The sequence below is a fragment of the Motacilla alba genome, chromosome 4A (assembly GCF_015832195.1).
Source record: "Motacilla alba alba isolate MOTALB_02 chromosome 4A, Motacilla_alba_V1.0_pri, whole genome shotgun sequence".
NCBI classification, from domain to species: Eukaryota; Metazoa; Chordata; class Aves; order Passeriformes; family Motacillidae; genus Motacilla; species Motacilla alba.
Genome location: NC_052045.1, coordinates 2,305,705 through 2,320,385, shown reverse-complemented (window position 1 = coordinate 2,320,385; position 14,681 = coordinate 2,305,705). Strand labels below are relative to the sequence as shown.

The 14,681-nt window shown below is 37.6% G+C and overlaps 1 protein-coding gene across 3 annotated transcripts in view; it reads left to right on the top strand.

Annotated features, from left to right (window-relative positions):
- The window catches only part of PCDH11X (protocadherin 11 X-linked), a 426,317-nt gene extending 411,889 nt beyond the window's left edge, over positions 1-14,428 (top strand). For all 3 annotated transcript variants that reach the window (XM_038122874.1, XM_038122872.1, XM_038122873.1), the window contains one exon: positions 9,769-14,428. In XM_038122874.1, the coding sequence (XP_037978802.1) occupies positions 9,769-10,160 (392 nt within the window). In that variant the 3' untranslated portion in view covers positions 10,161-14,428. The remainder of the gene's footprint in view (positions 1-9,768) is intronic.
- The last annotated feature ends 253 nt before the right edge of the window (positions 14,429-14,681 follow it).

The following is a 14,681-nucleotide window of genomic DNA, read 5'->3' as shown; positions in this document are numbered from 1 at the left end:
GCCAAACCTTATCACTTAAAGTAATAGCAAGGCACATGTCAGCTCTCAGACCCTCAAAGTCTGCAGAAGAGCTGACTCTGTGTGCTCAGTCTGCAGAGGATAATTCATTCCTTACTAGGGGGTATGATTTCAAGAGCTGAAAGCTTTAACTAGTACATATGTATAGGGTAGATTTAAAGTGATTATGGAAATGTCACCGCAGGACAATGCATTATTAGCAGGCCCTCATATGTTGTATGCTGTCCCCTTATGTTTGCTGATAATTAAAAAGCAGATTGGGATGTCATGGTGGGAATGAGTGCAAAATGTCCCTTTTATCATTTGCAATAAATATGAAATAGTGGTCTTGCTGTATCCTTCAGTGATTGTTCTATTTGTGTTGGTGACAAATGACATCTTTCTCCTTGTAATGTGCCTGCAGGGTTAAATGACTTTATTATTATTAATGAGTCATTGCTCCAGCTGCCCAGAAATACAGGGAGTAGGAAACATAAGAGATTTAGACCTAAGTAATTACAAATGTAATTATTACCTTTCAAATTTCATTTTTACGGCAATCACAAGGTTGTTAATCAAACATGGCCCTTTCCATGTGTTCACTCTTTTTTGGAGCCTTTGTCAAAGGGATGAGTAGCTCCGTGGGTCCACTGAGGGAAGTCGGTGGCAGATTGACAAAGTGGTCTTGACAGAATACTGCTGTGAAAAATTGGATGGAAGCTGCTGTGTAGCCATCAAGGAGGCTGTGCTTGAGAGGGTTCTCCAAGAGGAAAACCCTCCTGAGCTGCAGCCATATGGAGGAGAGTGTCCTCTTGGGGGGGCGGAACGTTGGAGTTTTACTCCTCCAGCCTGTCCTTCCTCAAGGTTGTTGCTTGTCATGGAGGGATCTAAAAACCACAGCAGAGCCAGCATGCTGCTTTAGGGGAATTAAAAACCGTGGCCTCTTACCCTGAAATATTTATCCTAATCACTCATAATTAGGGATTTTTAAGTTTTGAGGTGGAGCATCAGGTTTGTTCTCCTGCAGTAGTGGCAAGGGCGTTGCAGGGAATTCAGAAAAGGGGAATAGCTGTGATTACTGTTAGGCTAGGTTGCAGATGCCATGGAATATAAGCAGTGCTGTTTCCCAGAACCATAACCTGAACTGATATTTATAGTGAAATGTAAAATCTGAGGGACAGCTTTGGAGAAATGAGAACATTTCCATTCAATAATGTCATTTCTTCATAATATGAAGGATCCTTATATTTTAAAGAAATAACTGAAAATGAATTGAATGGAGAAAATGGGAACTATCAGGTACCACACTTTGTAACCCCAAATGTAATGTGAATCAACACTGTCACAAGGCATTTGAATTTTGAAACTGCATTTTTGATGGGAAAATTGTTTTGTCAAAAAACCCTCAGCAAGCTTTATTCATATATTCAACTGCAATGAATGAATACTGTTGATGGTCCAATAAAATGGAATAGCTATCAGCACTCAAAAAAAGCATAGTGTGTTACATAGATATCAGCATAGGTAATTATTGTAGAAATGTTTAGAAGTATTTGAAAATAAATAGGATATTAATAGTAAAAAAAATGCTAATATTCTAATCAAGAAATTTAGCTTGTTTGTTTTTTTTTTCCTTTGAAATCCAATTGGAGTCACCACAAAAAGGTACAGAATATTTTTAGACTGTTGTAGGTTTGTTTTGGTTGCTGCTCACGTGGTCTTTGACTTTAAATTTCTGTTTGTGTACATCTGATGAAAACACAATTCAGAACAACTTTTACTGGCTATCTTTGGAGTTACCACACGAGATATCTGTTTACTAGCTCACTGAGCATTTGGGCATTTTATGACTCCCTTTGAAAATTAATGTTTCATTTAAGTGTCTGAACTGTGACCAATTGCCCACAGTTGTTCAATTACTTCATTTAAAAGATTTTTTTAGCATTCTACTTTCCATCAAACTTTTGTTTATTTTTTTACTGTAAAGCCAGTAAAAAGGAAGGCAGAGCCCCATTTGGCATGGAGATGCACTCAGAGACTGAAGTGCACAGAGGGTGCAAACAGAGACTTTTGAGGAGTTTTTCCCTTGAAGGAGCTGCTGTGTGTGAACAGAACTGAGCAGGAATTTCTGCTGATCCCCATCCTCCTCACCCAGCCCCTGAGCTCTGCTGAGCCCCCAGTCTGCTCCTTGGCACTCAGGAATCTGGGATTAGTTGGGATAAAGGAATATTGATATGTTCATGTGAGCCCTTTATCAAGGGTTGGTGCTCCTGACCCTGTCCTGCCCAGAAATTCTCTTCCCTTTGTCTCCCTCTGACACTCATCCCATCTCCAAGCCCAGATCTTTGTTCTGATGTATCAGAATTTTTGATGGATGGATCTGATGGTTTTTTTTGATTACACAGCCTAAGCTTAGGAAATATATTTTCTTCTGTTTCCACACGTAAGTGAGTTTATGTAGATTGCATAGTGATTCTTAGTTCTCTTTATGAATCTTCACTCTTTTGGGATATTTAGTGACTTTCAGTAAAATCAATAAGCTGCCTTTCCTTCATGGGCACACATAATTTTATTTGAAACTTAAATCTGAAAAACGAGGTACAGTGTTATATTCTGTGTAAATGGTTCCTCTGAAAAGTGACAGCTGAAGCCCTTTTTTATTCAGCACATTATTGTAGGATGTTGTGTTTATTACAGGGATTTTACATCACTAGCAGAGCTTAGTATGTATCACTTAAAATGCATAATCTTTGCAGGTATGGGGGAAAAAATGCTAATTTCACTCTTTACTATGTTTCCAGGTCGAAGGTTATTGCTGGAGGATAAACCATTTCTCACTGTGTAGTTTCACCTTGTTTAATTGATTTGAATTTGAATTTATATTCCATGTTAAATAATGAACCATGTATTAATAATTAAGAAGGTTCAGTACAAATGGGAAGCAGTTAATTAAATATTAAATAAAGCACATTGCATTAGCCAGTATTGTAATCAATATATTAGATTTTAGGTTATCCATTTTAGATGATCATTATACTTTACTAGTTATAGTTAAAATTCTCATTGAAAGCTCAATATACACTTTATAGGCCAGGAAACATGCAGCCTTTGTAAATGACCATATTTTTTCCCATAAATATCAGCAAAACATGGGCATAAAAGATAAATTAAATTGGACTCTTGGAGCAATAAGGGTCACTGTCATGTACTCTGTCACACCCCTGTTCATTAGGCTGAAAAAAAGAGTTTGGGGGCTTGGTTTTGTTGTGGTTTTTTGGGGGTTTTTTGTTTTGTTTTGTTTTTTCTTTGTGTGTGAAATCTCTTTCTGTGGAAAACAGTAATTATTGAAGCCGAACTTTTTACAGGAGCATTGCCTTTAGACCATATCTTGGGTATGATTAGTACGAGATTGAGGTTCTAGTCAGAATAGCAATGAGGTAACCAAATGAAAGATTAATGTGCTTTATTTGTGGGCTGTTGTTTGTGAGGGAAAGATTCACTTCACAAGGGTAGCTAATGAGACAGGAATTACCAGAGGCTGACTCTCTTGCCCTGACACTTCCTCCCTTTTCCTCTCTCCCTCACCAGCTTTCCTTGGTCATCTTTAGCAGTGTTTGCTTGACTTGTTGAATTCAGGTGCAAAACCCTCACACCTCATTCCATCATTTGGATTTCATGAGAAGTATTTTTTTTCTGATTAAATTCAAATTAAAACCACGGCTTTTTGGATATAAAGTGTTCACTGGAATGGAAGCAGAGCTGATTCTTGCAAGCTTCCCAGCACAATCTGGCAAGCCTAGGTAGCACAGAAAGATGTGATTTCCCTCATGCCTGTTGATTCCTCAGTCAGAACATCTGGAGGATCAATCTTCCTCTGATTTCTCACAAACTAAGCGAGCTCTGTACATGCAGCTAAAAATCAGAGAGTGGTGTGTCCTACTTGTTCTTTGAATAAAAAGGTTTCCAAGGGTAGAATTTAAGTAACTCTTTTAGGTTTTTAATTTATTGAGACATATACAGGAAATAAAATATTCATAGGGAACTCCTCCCAAAGGCATTTTATTATTAAACCAAAAAGCTAGAGTATATTATAACAGCACTCATTTAGGTTTTCTACATTCAAGCTTCTTCCTCCTGACCTTATTAAAGTAACCCAGTTTACACTAACTACTATTCCCCCCTCCCTTTTTTATTGTTAATGACATTTCTGTTCTCCTCATATGGTGGAGCCCTCTAAGTGATGTGACTCCAGTGGCCAATTTTGGTCACCAGGGTAATTCCGGACGATAATTTCCCCACATCACGCTTGAGTTCCTGCTTAGATTTAGTGCCACGTTTAGTAAATACACATGGGCACAACGTGGTGGGGGAGCCTGGCCAAGAGGAGCTCCTTCCTTAGGAGCTCGTGGCCGAGAGGAGGAGCTGGGGTTGTCATCTCCATCACTCTGGTGGGCTCCTGCTGAGCAGAGAGCGCTGGAGGTGCACTGGGAGCTGCTTAAAACGAAACGCTTCAGTAAACGAGAGGCACTTCTGGATGCTGACAGAACAGTGTTGGCACTGCAAGCCATGTATTCATATATGTGCTGTGTTGTGAAAATATGAAAAATAGCTCAGCAATGGCATAATTATGGGCAATTTGCTTAATTGCTTGCTAATTGTTGCTTGCTTTATTATGAAACAAGAGTGCTCTAAATGTAACACTAGATGGTTTGCATCCAAAATGTGTCAAATTCAAAACTGGCTTTTCATTATGACTTCAGCTACATGGCTTTAAGATTCAAGCACTCCGTATTCTGTGGTTTAAGGTTTTTCTCCCCCTTTTTTTTTTTTTTTTTTTTTTAAATTGGTTTGGAAATTTTCTTCGCACTGCTTCTATGCCCCTAAACTTGCATTGGTATAGAGCAGTCTGGTGGTTTCTGAACCTCTAATGAATCTGAGTACTGAACTTTTAATGAATCTGAGTACTTTGCTAATGATTGCATCTACAAATGTCTTTTGATCATTGCTGCACATGTGGGTAAAGGTGGAGATCTGCTAAGGCTTCTCCAGGAGCTCAGAACATGGACTGTCCAACCCTTAGGGAAGCACATCTTCCTTTCAGCACGTTTGGATTTTTTCTTTTACGGGATATGTACAATTCTGGAAGTTTGGCCTTTTGGAAAAGTTGCTCTCTTCTTTTTCAACCAGCATACCCAGATATGAGCAGAGGGTTAGACCAAAAGTCCTTTCCAGCCTCATCTCTGTGATTCTGTGGTCAAGTGATGAATTTCATGGAAGAGGGAGGAAAGCTCTCTTGATGTTCTTTTACTAGTACAGGTCTCTTTTAAGGCTGGAGGGAAAGGGTAGAAAAGAAAGTGTGTTTTCTATACACAAAGAATGGGCTTCAATGATTTTACAGGTATTTTCCAACCAAAATAATTCCATAATTGTAACTTTTCAACATTCTGAGACTGCTGGTAACAGACTTGTACCAACGGCCTGTCTTGCTTTGTGAATTTTCCATGAAAAACAGTCTTAAAACTGGAACATGATATTGAGCTGGAAAGAATTGTGCCACATTTTGTAGACTGAGAAGGAGAGTAGTGCTGTCAAGATCTTTGGTTTTCATCCCCAAAGAGCAAAGAGGAGAATCAACATTTTTATTTAGAACCTCCAAAGTCCCCCTCAGACTTTATAACCATAGGAAGGAAGTCTCTGGTCAAAACAAGCAAACATACATTTTTTTAGGTATTTTTTGTATCTGTTTTTATTGAAAGGTAGCTATCTGGCGAGGCTCAAACTCCACATTTTCTTGAGTGAAGGTAAATATTCTTGAAAACTGTTTTGAACTGTGAATGATGAGACTGCGGAACAATGAAGAAAGCCTTTTAACTGTTGTGCTTTTAGTTATATTTGACAGCTCTGATCTAAACGTTTCTTAAGAGCTGGCAGACATTTACTTTAAAAATGTTCCTAGTTCAGCAGACAATTAAAAAAAAATTGCATTCCTAAAACAACCTGGAGTTCAAATCAAAGTGGTAAACTCACATGTGCATGAGTGTGGTCTATTATATGAATTTAAAATTCTCTTTTGTATTATTTGTATGTCATGTCTGAAGAGTCTCCATGTAGGATGGAAAAAATATTTAAACTTGAGGGCTTATAACTGAGTGAAGTAAGAAATTAGTAAGACTTCTTAGAGTTCAATGGAATGTACTCTTTATTCATAATATGTGGGGAATATGCAAACTCCTATTTCCATTTATAAACCTGTCATGTCTTGTGTGAGAAGATGGTACCAGACTCTGAATTTCACTTGCAAGAACCATCATTTCTTCTGAAAATATTCAGAGACAGCTGGAACTTTCTCTTCTTGATGGGTAGAGGCAGGTGTCAGAGGTGTTTCCTTCCCCTGATTACTTATCAGACTATCCAGAATAATCACCTGCACTACTACTTTGGAATGAGAGGGAAACTTTCAGAAAATTTGATTGTCACCCACATTTAGAAGGACTTGCAAAGAAATAAAATAAATGGAAGCTTAAATAGAACCAGCCAGAAGGTGCTGTGGTCAATTTGCAGAGCCTCTGATAAATGACCACTTGAACACTGAGCTTCGCATCTCCCACAGGTGTGGCTGGAATGATGTGTAAGGAAAACAGAGAATGACTTTGACAAAAAGGAGATCTATTTCCTGGCCTGGAAGAGCAGGCAAAAAAATAGATAATGCTCAGTGAATATTCATTTTCCTACAGTTTGTTCTAGTTTATTTTCCAAGAGTCATTGCTTTGTGGGTGGGGAAAGTTGTTTGCTTGTTTGACTTAGAAGAGGTTTTTTTCCTCCAAAGTTAAGGAAAATTGTGTATTTTACAGTTATTTCTGTAAAATATATTACTGATATTAACTATATTAATATTACTGATATTAACCATAAGCACTGATGAAAGCATACTCTGACAACAATATTGAAACGAGATTAAAAGAAAGATTATGACTTCTACAAAAGTTGTTTCTTCTAAACAATCCTGCTTTGCCAGACTTTTGTAGCTAAAAAAACCCAAATTAACGCCAAAATGATTTGTATTCATATCTTAGGATTGTGCCCAGGATAATTATTAAGCTTTGGGGTTTTCTTTCTTGTGTTTTTTTTTTTAATTTCTTTTATTTATTTTTTTAAATAAAACTAAAACTCAGATTAAAATATCTCTTTATTAACAGAATAAATAAGACAGTAACTTTAACAACATGGTGTTAACATGGTAACATGTTCCAAGTCTCCAGGTAGTCTGACAACACGTGGCACAAAATTACTGTCCTGATCTTTGAAATGGTGTGGAGGCTGTTTTATACTTGACCTTTTTTCTTCCACAGTTGCCTTGGTCAATGTTAAATGTTAAATTTTTATTTTCAAATGCTTCATTTTGCTGTTTCAGCTTTGTGTAGTCTCCTACTGTAGTTTGAGAAAAATGGTATAGTAGAAGTGTTGTTGCCACTTGCTGGGAAGAGCTCAAAACAAATAAGTGTTATTTCCAAATAAATGTGTGTTTCAGATTTTAACTGAATTCATATCATTTTAAGGGTTTTTTAATTAATGCAAAAAAGATTGGTTTCTCTACAAAATGAGGATAATTCCACACTCTGTCAAGGTTATACCTGATTTCAGTGGATTGCCTCCATCAGAATAGAAGCAAACCTGGATAATTAAAGAGCTTAAAAACTTGTATATACTTAAATTTATGTCTCTAATAGCAGATAGTGGGACACAGAAAGATTAGACTAATCTACCACTAGAAACTTTTCTTTTTTGCAGTAACTATAGACTCCACTGAATTATTTCCATATTTATGTCTCCTACTGCCCATCAAAACTGGATTAGTATTGCAACAGCAAGGTGCCAAAGCTTTGTCAGGATTAAACTGAAAAATACTTAGGCAAAATGACTGAGGACATGTTGAAATGCCAGCAATACACCAAAATAACATTTATAAACAATCACTCCTCTAACTGACATGTACAGCATCCTGAAGGAGAAATAATCAAGAATAGAGCATTCATGATATAACAAGCAACCAGCTGTCTTCTTAAACATGGTAGATTTTTTAAAAAATGCATCCTGGTTTGGACAGCAACATTATATATTTCAATGCCTGGAGGAAAAACTTAATCCCTTTGTATTGAGATGTAACATGGAAATAAGTGTTTGTGCTCTGCAGCTTTACACAGACTTCAACATGCAAAATATTTGTTAAAACAGAAATGCAGCATCTGTTTAAACATAAAGCTCAGAGGGTGGGAGGCTCCTACTCGGCACTCTCATTGCTATAAGTAATTTTTGTGGCATTCCTTCTCCAGTGCTTATGAGCCAGAATCTGATTTTAAATGCTATTTTCATTAAGACAGGTATTAAAAATATGTATGTATTTTTCATTGGAAAGTTTTATGAAGAAAACACAAGGAAATATCCAATCAGATATTCTTCTGCACTTCTGATGTATTTAACCACGTACGCAGGAAGAGAATATAAAATTAACACTTGCAATATTAAAACTATTTTGAGGAATCATGTGTAGAAATTTAATTCCATTAATGTTTAATTTACCTACCATGCTAAAGCCACAATTTAAATGAAACAGATCAAGAATTATTATGTATTACATATGAACATCTTTCAGATTTAGTACTTTGCCTTTGAACAAATTAAAATTTCTACAATCCTTTTCAAGGGCACAAATCTTGCATCTACTGAAGAAATCTGCTTTGATTACCAGCAAAATGTAGAGGTTACATCTTCTTTTGCTGGCACTCTTTGATTTTTAGAGGTGTGCAGTATTGAATGCATGGAGAAATCAATTCTCTTTAAAATAGTCGTTAGGCTCTTTCATTCTTATAGCTCTTGAGTGCATCTTAGAGGCCAATGGACCATCTTGGGCTAGTGCCCAATTTAGGGTTTTTTTGCCTTAAGCAAAGGAAAACAATTTAAAAATCCAGTTTTAGGAGAATATTTAAGAAAAAAAAGTTATTTTCTTTCAAGTAGTTCTATGAAAATATCTATAGAATTGGCATTGATTTTTTAAAAAAGTTTTTAGCTTTATTACAGAAATGATAATTGTAAGGAGTGAAAATATTATTTTAGGTAAGTGACTGGTCCAGAGGACATGGTCAAGTTGTGCCAGAGGAGGTTTAGATTGGACACAAGGAAAAATTTTCTTCACTGAAGGGGTCTGCAAGCATTGGAAGAGGCTGCTCGGGGGGGTGGTGGATTCACGATCCTGGGAGTGTTCAAAAAGTGTGTGGATGTGGCACTTGGGGTTTTTTTAGTGGTGAATGGGGTGGTGCTGGCTTAATGGTTTAACTCACTGTCCTAGAAGTGTTTTCCAACCTGAGCAGGTGTATGATTCTAGCAAAGTGAGTGTATAAGGCCTTATTATAAATCTTTAATGATGGTGACAACACTGTGGGCCCCAACATCTGAACCTTCACTGAAGCTCTACACCTGGAGGCCTTTTCCTCCCAAACCATGGCCATCATTGTAGGACAGGAATTGCTTTGTGGAAGAGGCCTTTCCTCCCAAAATGTGACCATCATTGTAGGACAGGAATTGCTTTCTCAAAGAGGCCATTTCCTCCCAAACCATGGCCATCATTGTAGGATGGGAATTGCTTTGTTGACGAGGCCTTTTCCTCCCCAACTGCGGCCATGACTGTGGGACAGGGATTGCTTTGCTGACCTTGATTCCCTCTGTGCCTCTGTCCCCACACCCCTGACGCTGTCTTGTGTTTTTCCACCCTCCCAGCTATCGAAGTGAACCTGCAGAAAGCTCTGGCCGAAGCCTCTGAGAACTGCACGCAGGAGTGCCTCATCCTCGGCCACTCCGACAACTGCTGGATGCCGCCGGCCCTGACGCAGTTCCAGCAGCCCAACACCTCCTTGCCATCGTTTGGCTTCCAGCAAGGCTGGGGCCGGGGAGCCAGACCCGAGGGACGCCACACCCTCGGCAGGCCCCTGCCAAAGGACGACAGTGACAAAGGCCAGGCAGGGCCCAGGCCCCAGTTCTACAACACCTGCGAAAGACATTGCGCCGGCGAGGATCCCGTCAAGGTCATCCCCCTGGCCAACTTCGCCGCGTCCCACCCGGCGCCGGGGGCTGGCAGCAGCACCACGTTTATACACGAGCACCAGCTGTGAATGCAGAGCTGACAAATCCCGAATTTCAGGCTTTAAGTGTGACTGTGGAGAGTCACGGCCTAGCGCCGCTCCTCGGGCGCGTACAAACTCGTTAGGCTTGTGAATATTTGTGTATATAGAATCCTAAAGCTGAAACAGAAAATCGAAATCCTTAGGACCTGGTTGAAAGGTGCTTACCGTAGTTCTTGGTAAAATCCAGAAAATGGGGAAGAGAACCCACAACCCAGAAACAATCAGAAGAAGAACAAAATCCTGTTCATTTTCTTTCATGGGCCATGTAGTGCAAATATCTGCCAGCAGTTCTTTCTCCCTTTGAAGGCAATTCCTTAGTGCAGTTTGGGGAATATTGCAGTCTAAAAATAGCTTACTCAAATTTTTCTTTGTTGTTATAATTTATAGCATATTCACAGACTTCATCTTCCATTTGCTTAGCATTAGAGATCAAGTGAGCAATTTCTCATTTGATTGCTTGACATAATAGAATTAATAAGATCCTAAAATCTAATTCTTCAGAAGGATGGTATATCTTCCCACCAAAATTTATCTTCTATATAATTAAGAAGGAGAATGTACGTGAAAACTGATTTTTATTTTAATTTTTATTTTAATTTTTATTGGCTCAATGTACAGGTATTCATTCTCTGAAAGAATGCAATAGATGAAATAGAAAGCTCTCAACTAGGCTTTTCTGTGTGAAATAAGCAACCTGACAATGAGAGGATATCCAAGATCAAAAATGGAAACAAGTAACAAACAACTTTTTTTTAATTTCCAACATTTTCCTTTCTATAATAATTCAAGGAACAATATTATACTTATTATGCTTTTTAAGCCATGAGTCTATTTCTCTCTTTTTTGTTTTTTTTTCCTGTTTTTCGTCTTGCAGAGCTTGCTTGGCTACTGTTCCTGTTAGTTGAAAATTACATGGGCACTGCTGAAAACAGCAGGAAGTGGGGCAGTTTTTTTTGGCTGATGTGATGTTGTGGCAGCAAGCTACCAGTGTTTTAAAGAATATCTAATAGTGATGTGTACGGCTTTTTTTACAGCTCTATTCACCTATTGTGAGTATCCAGTAAAAGTTTAACTATCATATTAGTTACTTCATCACAAACCTGTTAGAATAAGAAGTACTTGTCCTTGTGGATTAATTGTTAGAGAATGACTGATAGTGCTCAGCAAAGAAAGAAGGATCTAGGTAATGGAAGTTGGATTAATATAAACAAACCCTAATAATATTGTTTGAAAAACTCTCAAGGTGATTCTCTTTAAAGAGGAAGGATTTTTTTCAGTGTTCTGTGTACTGGAGAATATGTTCTCTTGGTAAATTCCACAGTGGATGAAAAGGAGTTTCCTTTCTTAGATGAAAAAACCATATTTTCTCTAGTAAAAACCATATTTTCTCTAGTATTTCCTTCTAGTACTTTGTTGGTCTTTAGCCATTTCATCATTTGCAGTATGTACATACCAAGAAATTTTTCCTTTAAGAAAATGCATAACTTTTTTGTTTTATTGCTACATTAAGTGAGACAATCGAAGCTGTATGGAGGGCAAAAACAGTGTGTGAATATTTCCTATGGGTAGAACTCTATGTAGGCTTCATAATGTAACTTAAATCTGTAATTTATAAACAAAACTGTGTGTAAAAATGCTGTAATATTAGCTGCTTGTAAAATTTACAGAAGTTCAAGTTGTTGAGGGTTTCCAATGAATGCTAAAAGAGCTTCTCTTATGTGCCCAGCAGGTATAAGTAGCTTTATATATCGCTGTCCCCACTGTAAATCTATTCAAACCACATTTAGATTTTATGTGCAAAATAATAATAAAAAAAAGCTTCACTTTTAACCTACTGATAGGGTTTAATTAATGGACATCAGATTATCTAATGGTGTACTTCTTTTGCTTTCTTTTTTTTTTTTTAAGTAGTTTTCAATAACGTTTAGAAAAGATGTGGCACACTGGCTTCCAGTTGCATGTAAATCCTGGAGAAAAAAAAAAAATCACAATCCTTTGGGTACTGACACATCTCACTTCCAATTCCGGGACAATTAAAAATTTGATAAATTAATTCACACCTAAACAAAGCCCTTTGTTTGCTTTGGAGACATCAGGAGGAGAGAATTTGGCAGTTATTTTCAGGGATATGCAAAAAATGAGCTTATCTGTAGTTTACACAGATTTACCAAACATACTAATTGTGCAAATTTAGAATAATGCTGGCAGTAATTCCTGCTATTGTAAGCAGAGGTCTTTAGTTTTTACTGCAGATGCTGCTGTACCAAATATTTATGGAACTGGCAGCTCCATTGGAAAACTCTCCTTTTTTTCTTGTTTTTTTTACCTGCAACTGTTCTTTCAGGGATGAAAATTGTCACTGAAATTTCCTGGCACAGAATTTATTTCTACAATTTTAGGATTTTGATAGGAAAAGGTGAAGGACCCAGAATTAGTGGTTTTTTTTCCCATTTGTAGGTGAAAAAACCCAACAAACTTCACTTCCTTTAAATATTTAGGGGTTAATTTAGGTTTTTTTCCCCTAAGATTAAGAAGGACTTGACCCTGCCCCTTTCTTGAAAAACAAGCAAACAAAAACCCAACAAAAAAACCCAAACCGAACAGCAATACAAAATAACTTAAACAAAAAGCATTATAAAAATGAGTCTGATTATAAGTATTAAACATTTTATCCATGGAAATGTGTTTGATATTCTAAAATTTAGTCAACAAGATACTGAACAATTACTTGTAAATACACGTTCTGTCAGGAGATAAATTGTTCCCTCATTTTATATATTATTTCTCTAATATATAAAAATACACATTTGAGGCAACACTTTTCTGAGTAGCATGTCAGTATCCAGAGGAATAATGTTACTAGAGACTCGTTACACATCTTGCCATATATATAAATAATTTATCTAGTACATAGACTGTATATTTTTGTGTATTTTTTTTTCCTTTTTTTAGTCATTTAACTTATTTTATCTTACTTGTGTGAATTTGTGGAGAAAGCAATTCTATATACAATATACAGTAAAATGCTAGTTACATGATTAGATTTGTTCCATACTGTGTAACAATAAAGGAAAACCTTTGCCTTCAAAGCGATGTGTCACACACTCGAGCCTAGATTATTCCCCCTCCAAACTCATGCTTGTTGCACTCCTGAGTATTGCAAAAAAAGGATTATTTCCACATTGTAAAGCAGTCAATGCTAAAATAAAAAAAAACAAACAAACAAATGTTAAAAGAAAGCACCGAGTCAAACTGCTCGAAGTAGGAGATGCTGTTTCTTTGTTTTCCTGAGCTGTGCTGCATTCTGAAGTGTAACTTAATTCTAAAGAATAATGAAGCATGTGTGCCTGGCCAGGCAGAGCCCGCAGAGCACCTGCTCTGGGGCGGGAGCTGGCCGGATGAGGTCATTTAGCTAATTAGCATGGCAATGAGCCCGTGCTAATGGGACCTGGGGGTTTGTGGATGGCAGCTCCACACAGCATCAGTCCCGTGGTGCTGAGCCCAGCCTTGGCATCCCTGACCCCCCCGGGCCTGGATCTGCTGGGATTTCCATCAGACAAGGGAATTTGGCTCTGCTGCACCCTGAGCAAGCTGTAATCCTTGGGGAGCCCAAAGCCACCACCATTCCCCTGCTCCCAGCATGGGCCAGCCTAAGGCAGAGCCTAAATATTTCCACTGTAATGGTTGAAATATTTCCACTGCTGATGGTTAGCTCAAGGTTGTTGGAGTCAAGCTGAGGTTTTAAAGCTGGAAAATTTAAGCTTGGCTTTATTTGATTTCTCATGTTTTCCTTTTGCAGGTTGAATACCAACCCTTAATCAATGAGAAGCAATTAAATGATCACACTGCAGTTTACTACCCTGATTTAGCTGGGTAAATAAATGGGAAGGAATTGGTTTGTGCAGACACAAAGTAAAGTTGAAGGCAAAGATTTTATTTGGTATACATAGGAAAATTGTGTATAAATTATGTTATCCCTAGTGAAGAAAGAGATTGACGATTTCTTGTAAATATTTGAGTTTGTATTTCTGGGAAATCTCCCTGCTCTGTGGCATACTACAGGATCTGAGAGTGAGCAGTGTATGTCTGTGTATTGAAACAGCCCTAACCACACTCTACAAATGATGCAGCTGGACACCATATACTACAGTCCAGCAGCATTTAAAGTCCAGTCAATTTGCAGTAGTTCTATTTCAGGTTTCTGTACAGCATGTTGTCTTGTTAATTACAATGCTTATTAATAAACTAGATCCACAAAAGCAGTTTTCTCCTTTGCACTGTTTTCTTTGGGTTTCTGAAACATAAGTTGTTGAAAAGCATTCCTCCAGCTACACTTTTCTCCCATTTTCAAGTGGGAGCTTTCCAAATTTCCTTTCACTGGGAAGGCCCAAATTGTCAGAAAAATCAAGAAAATTTAACTTTATTTGCAGTTGCTTCATGCACCTGAGTGGAGGGCTTCTGCTAAGCAATAAAAATATTCACACCATGTGTACAGCAATTGATCTTTAT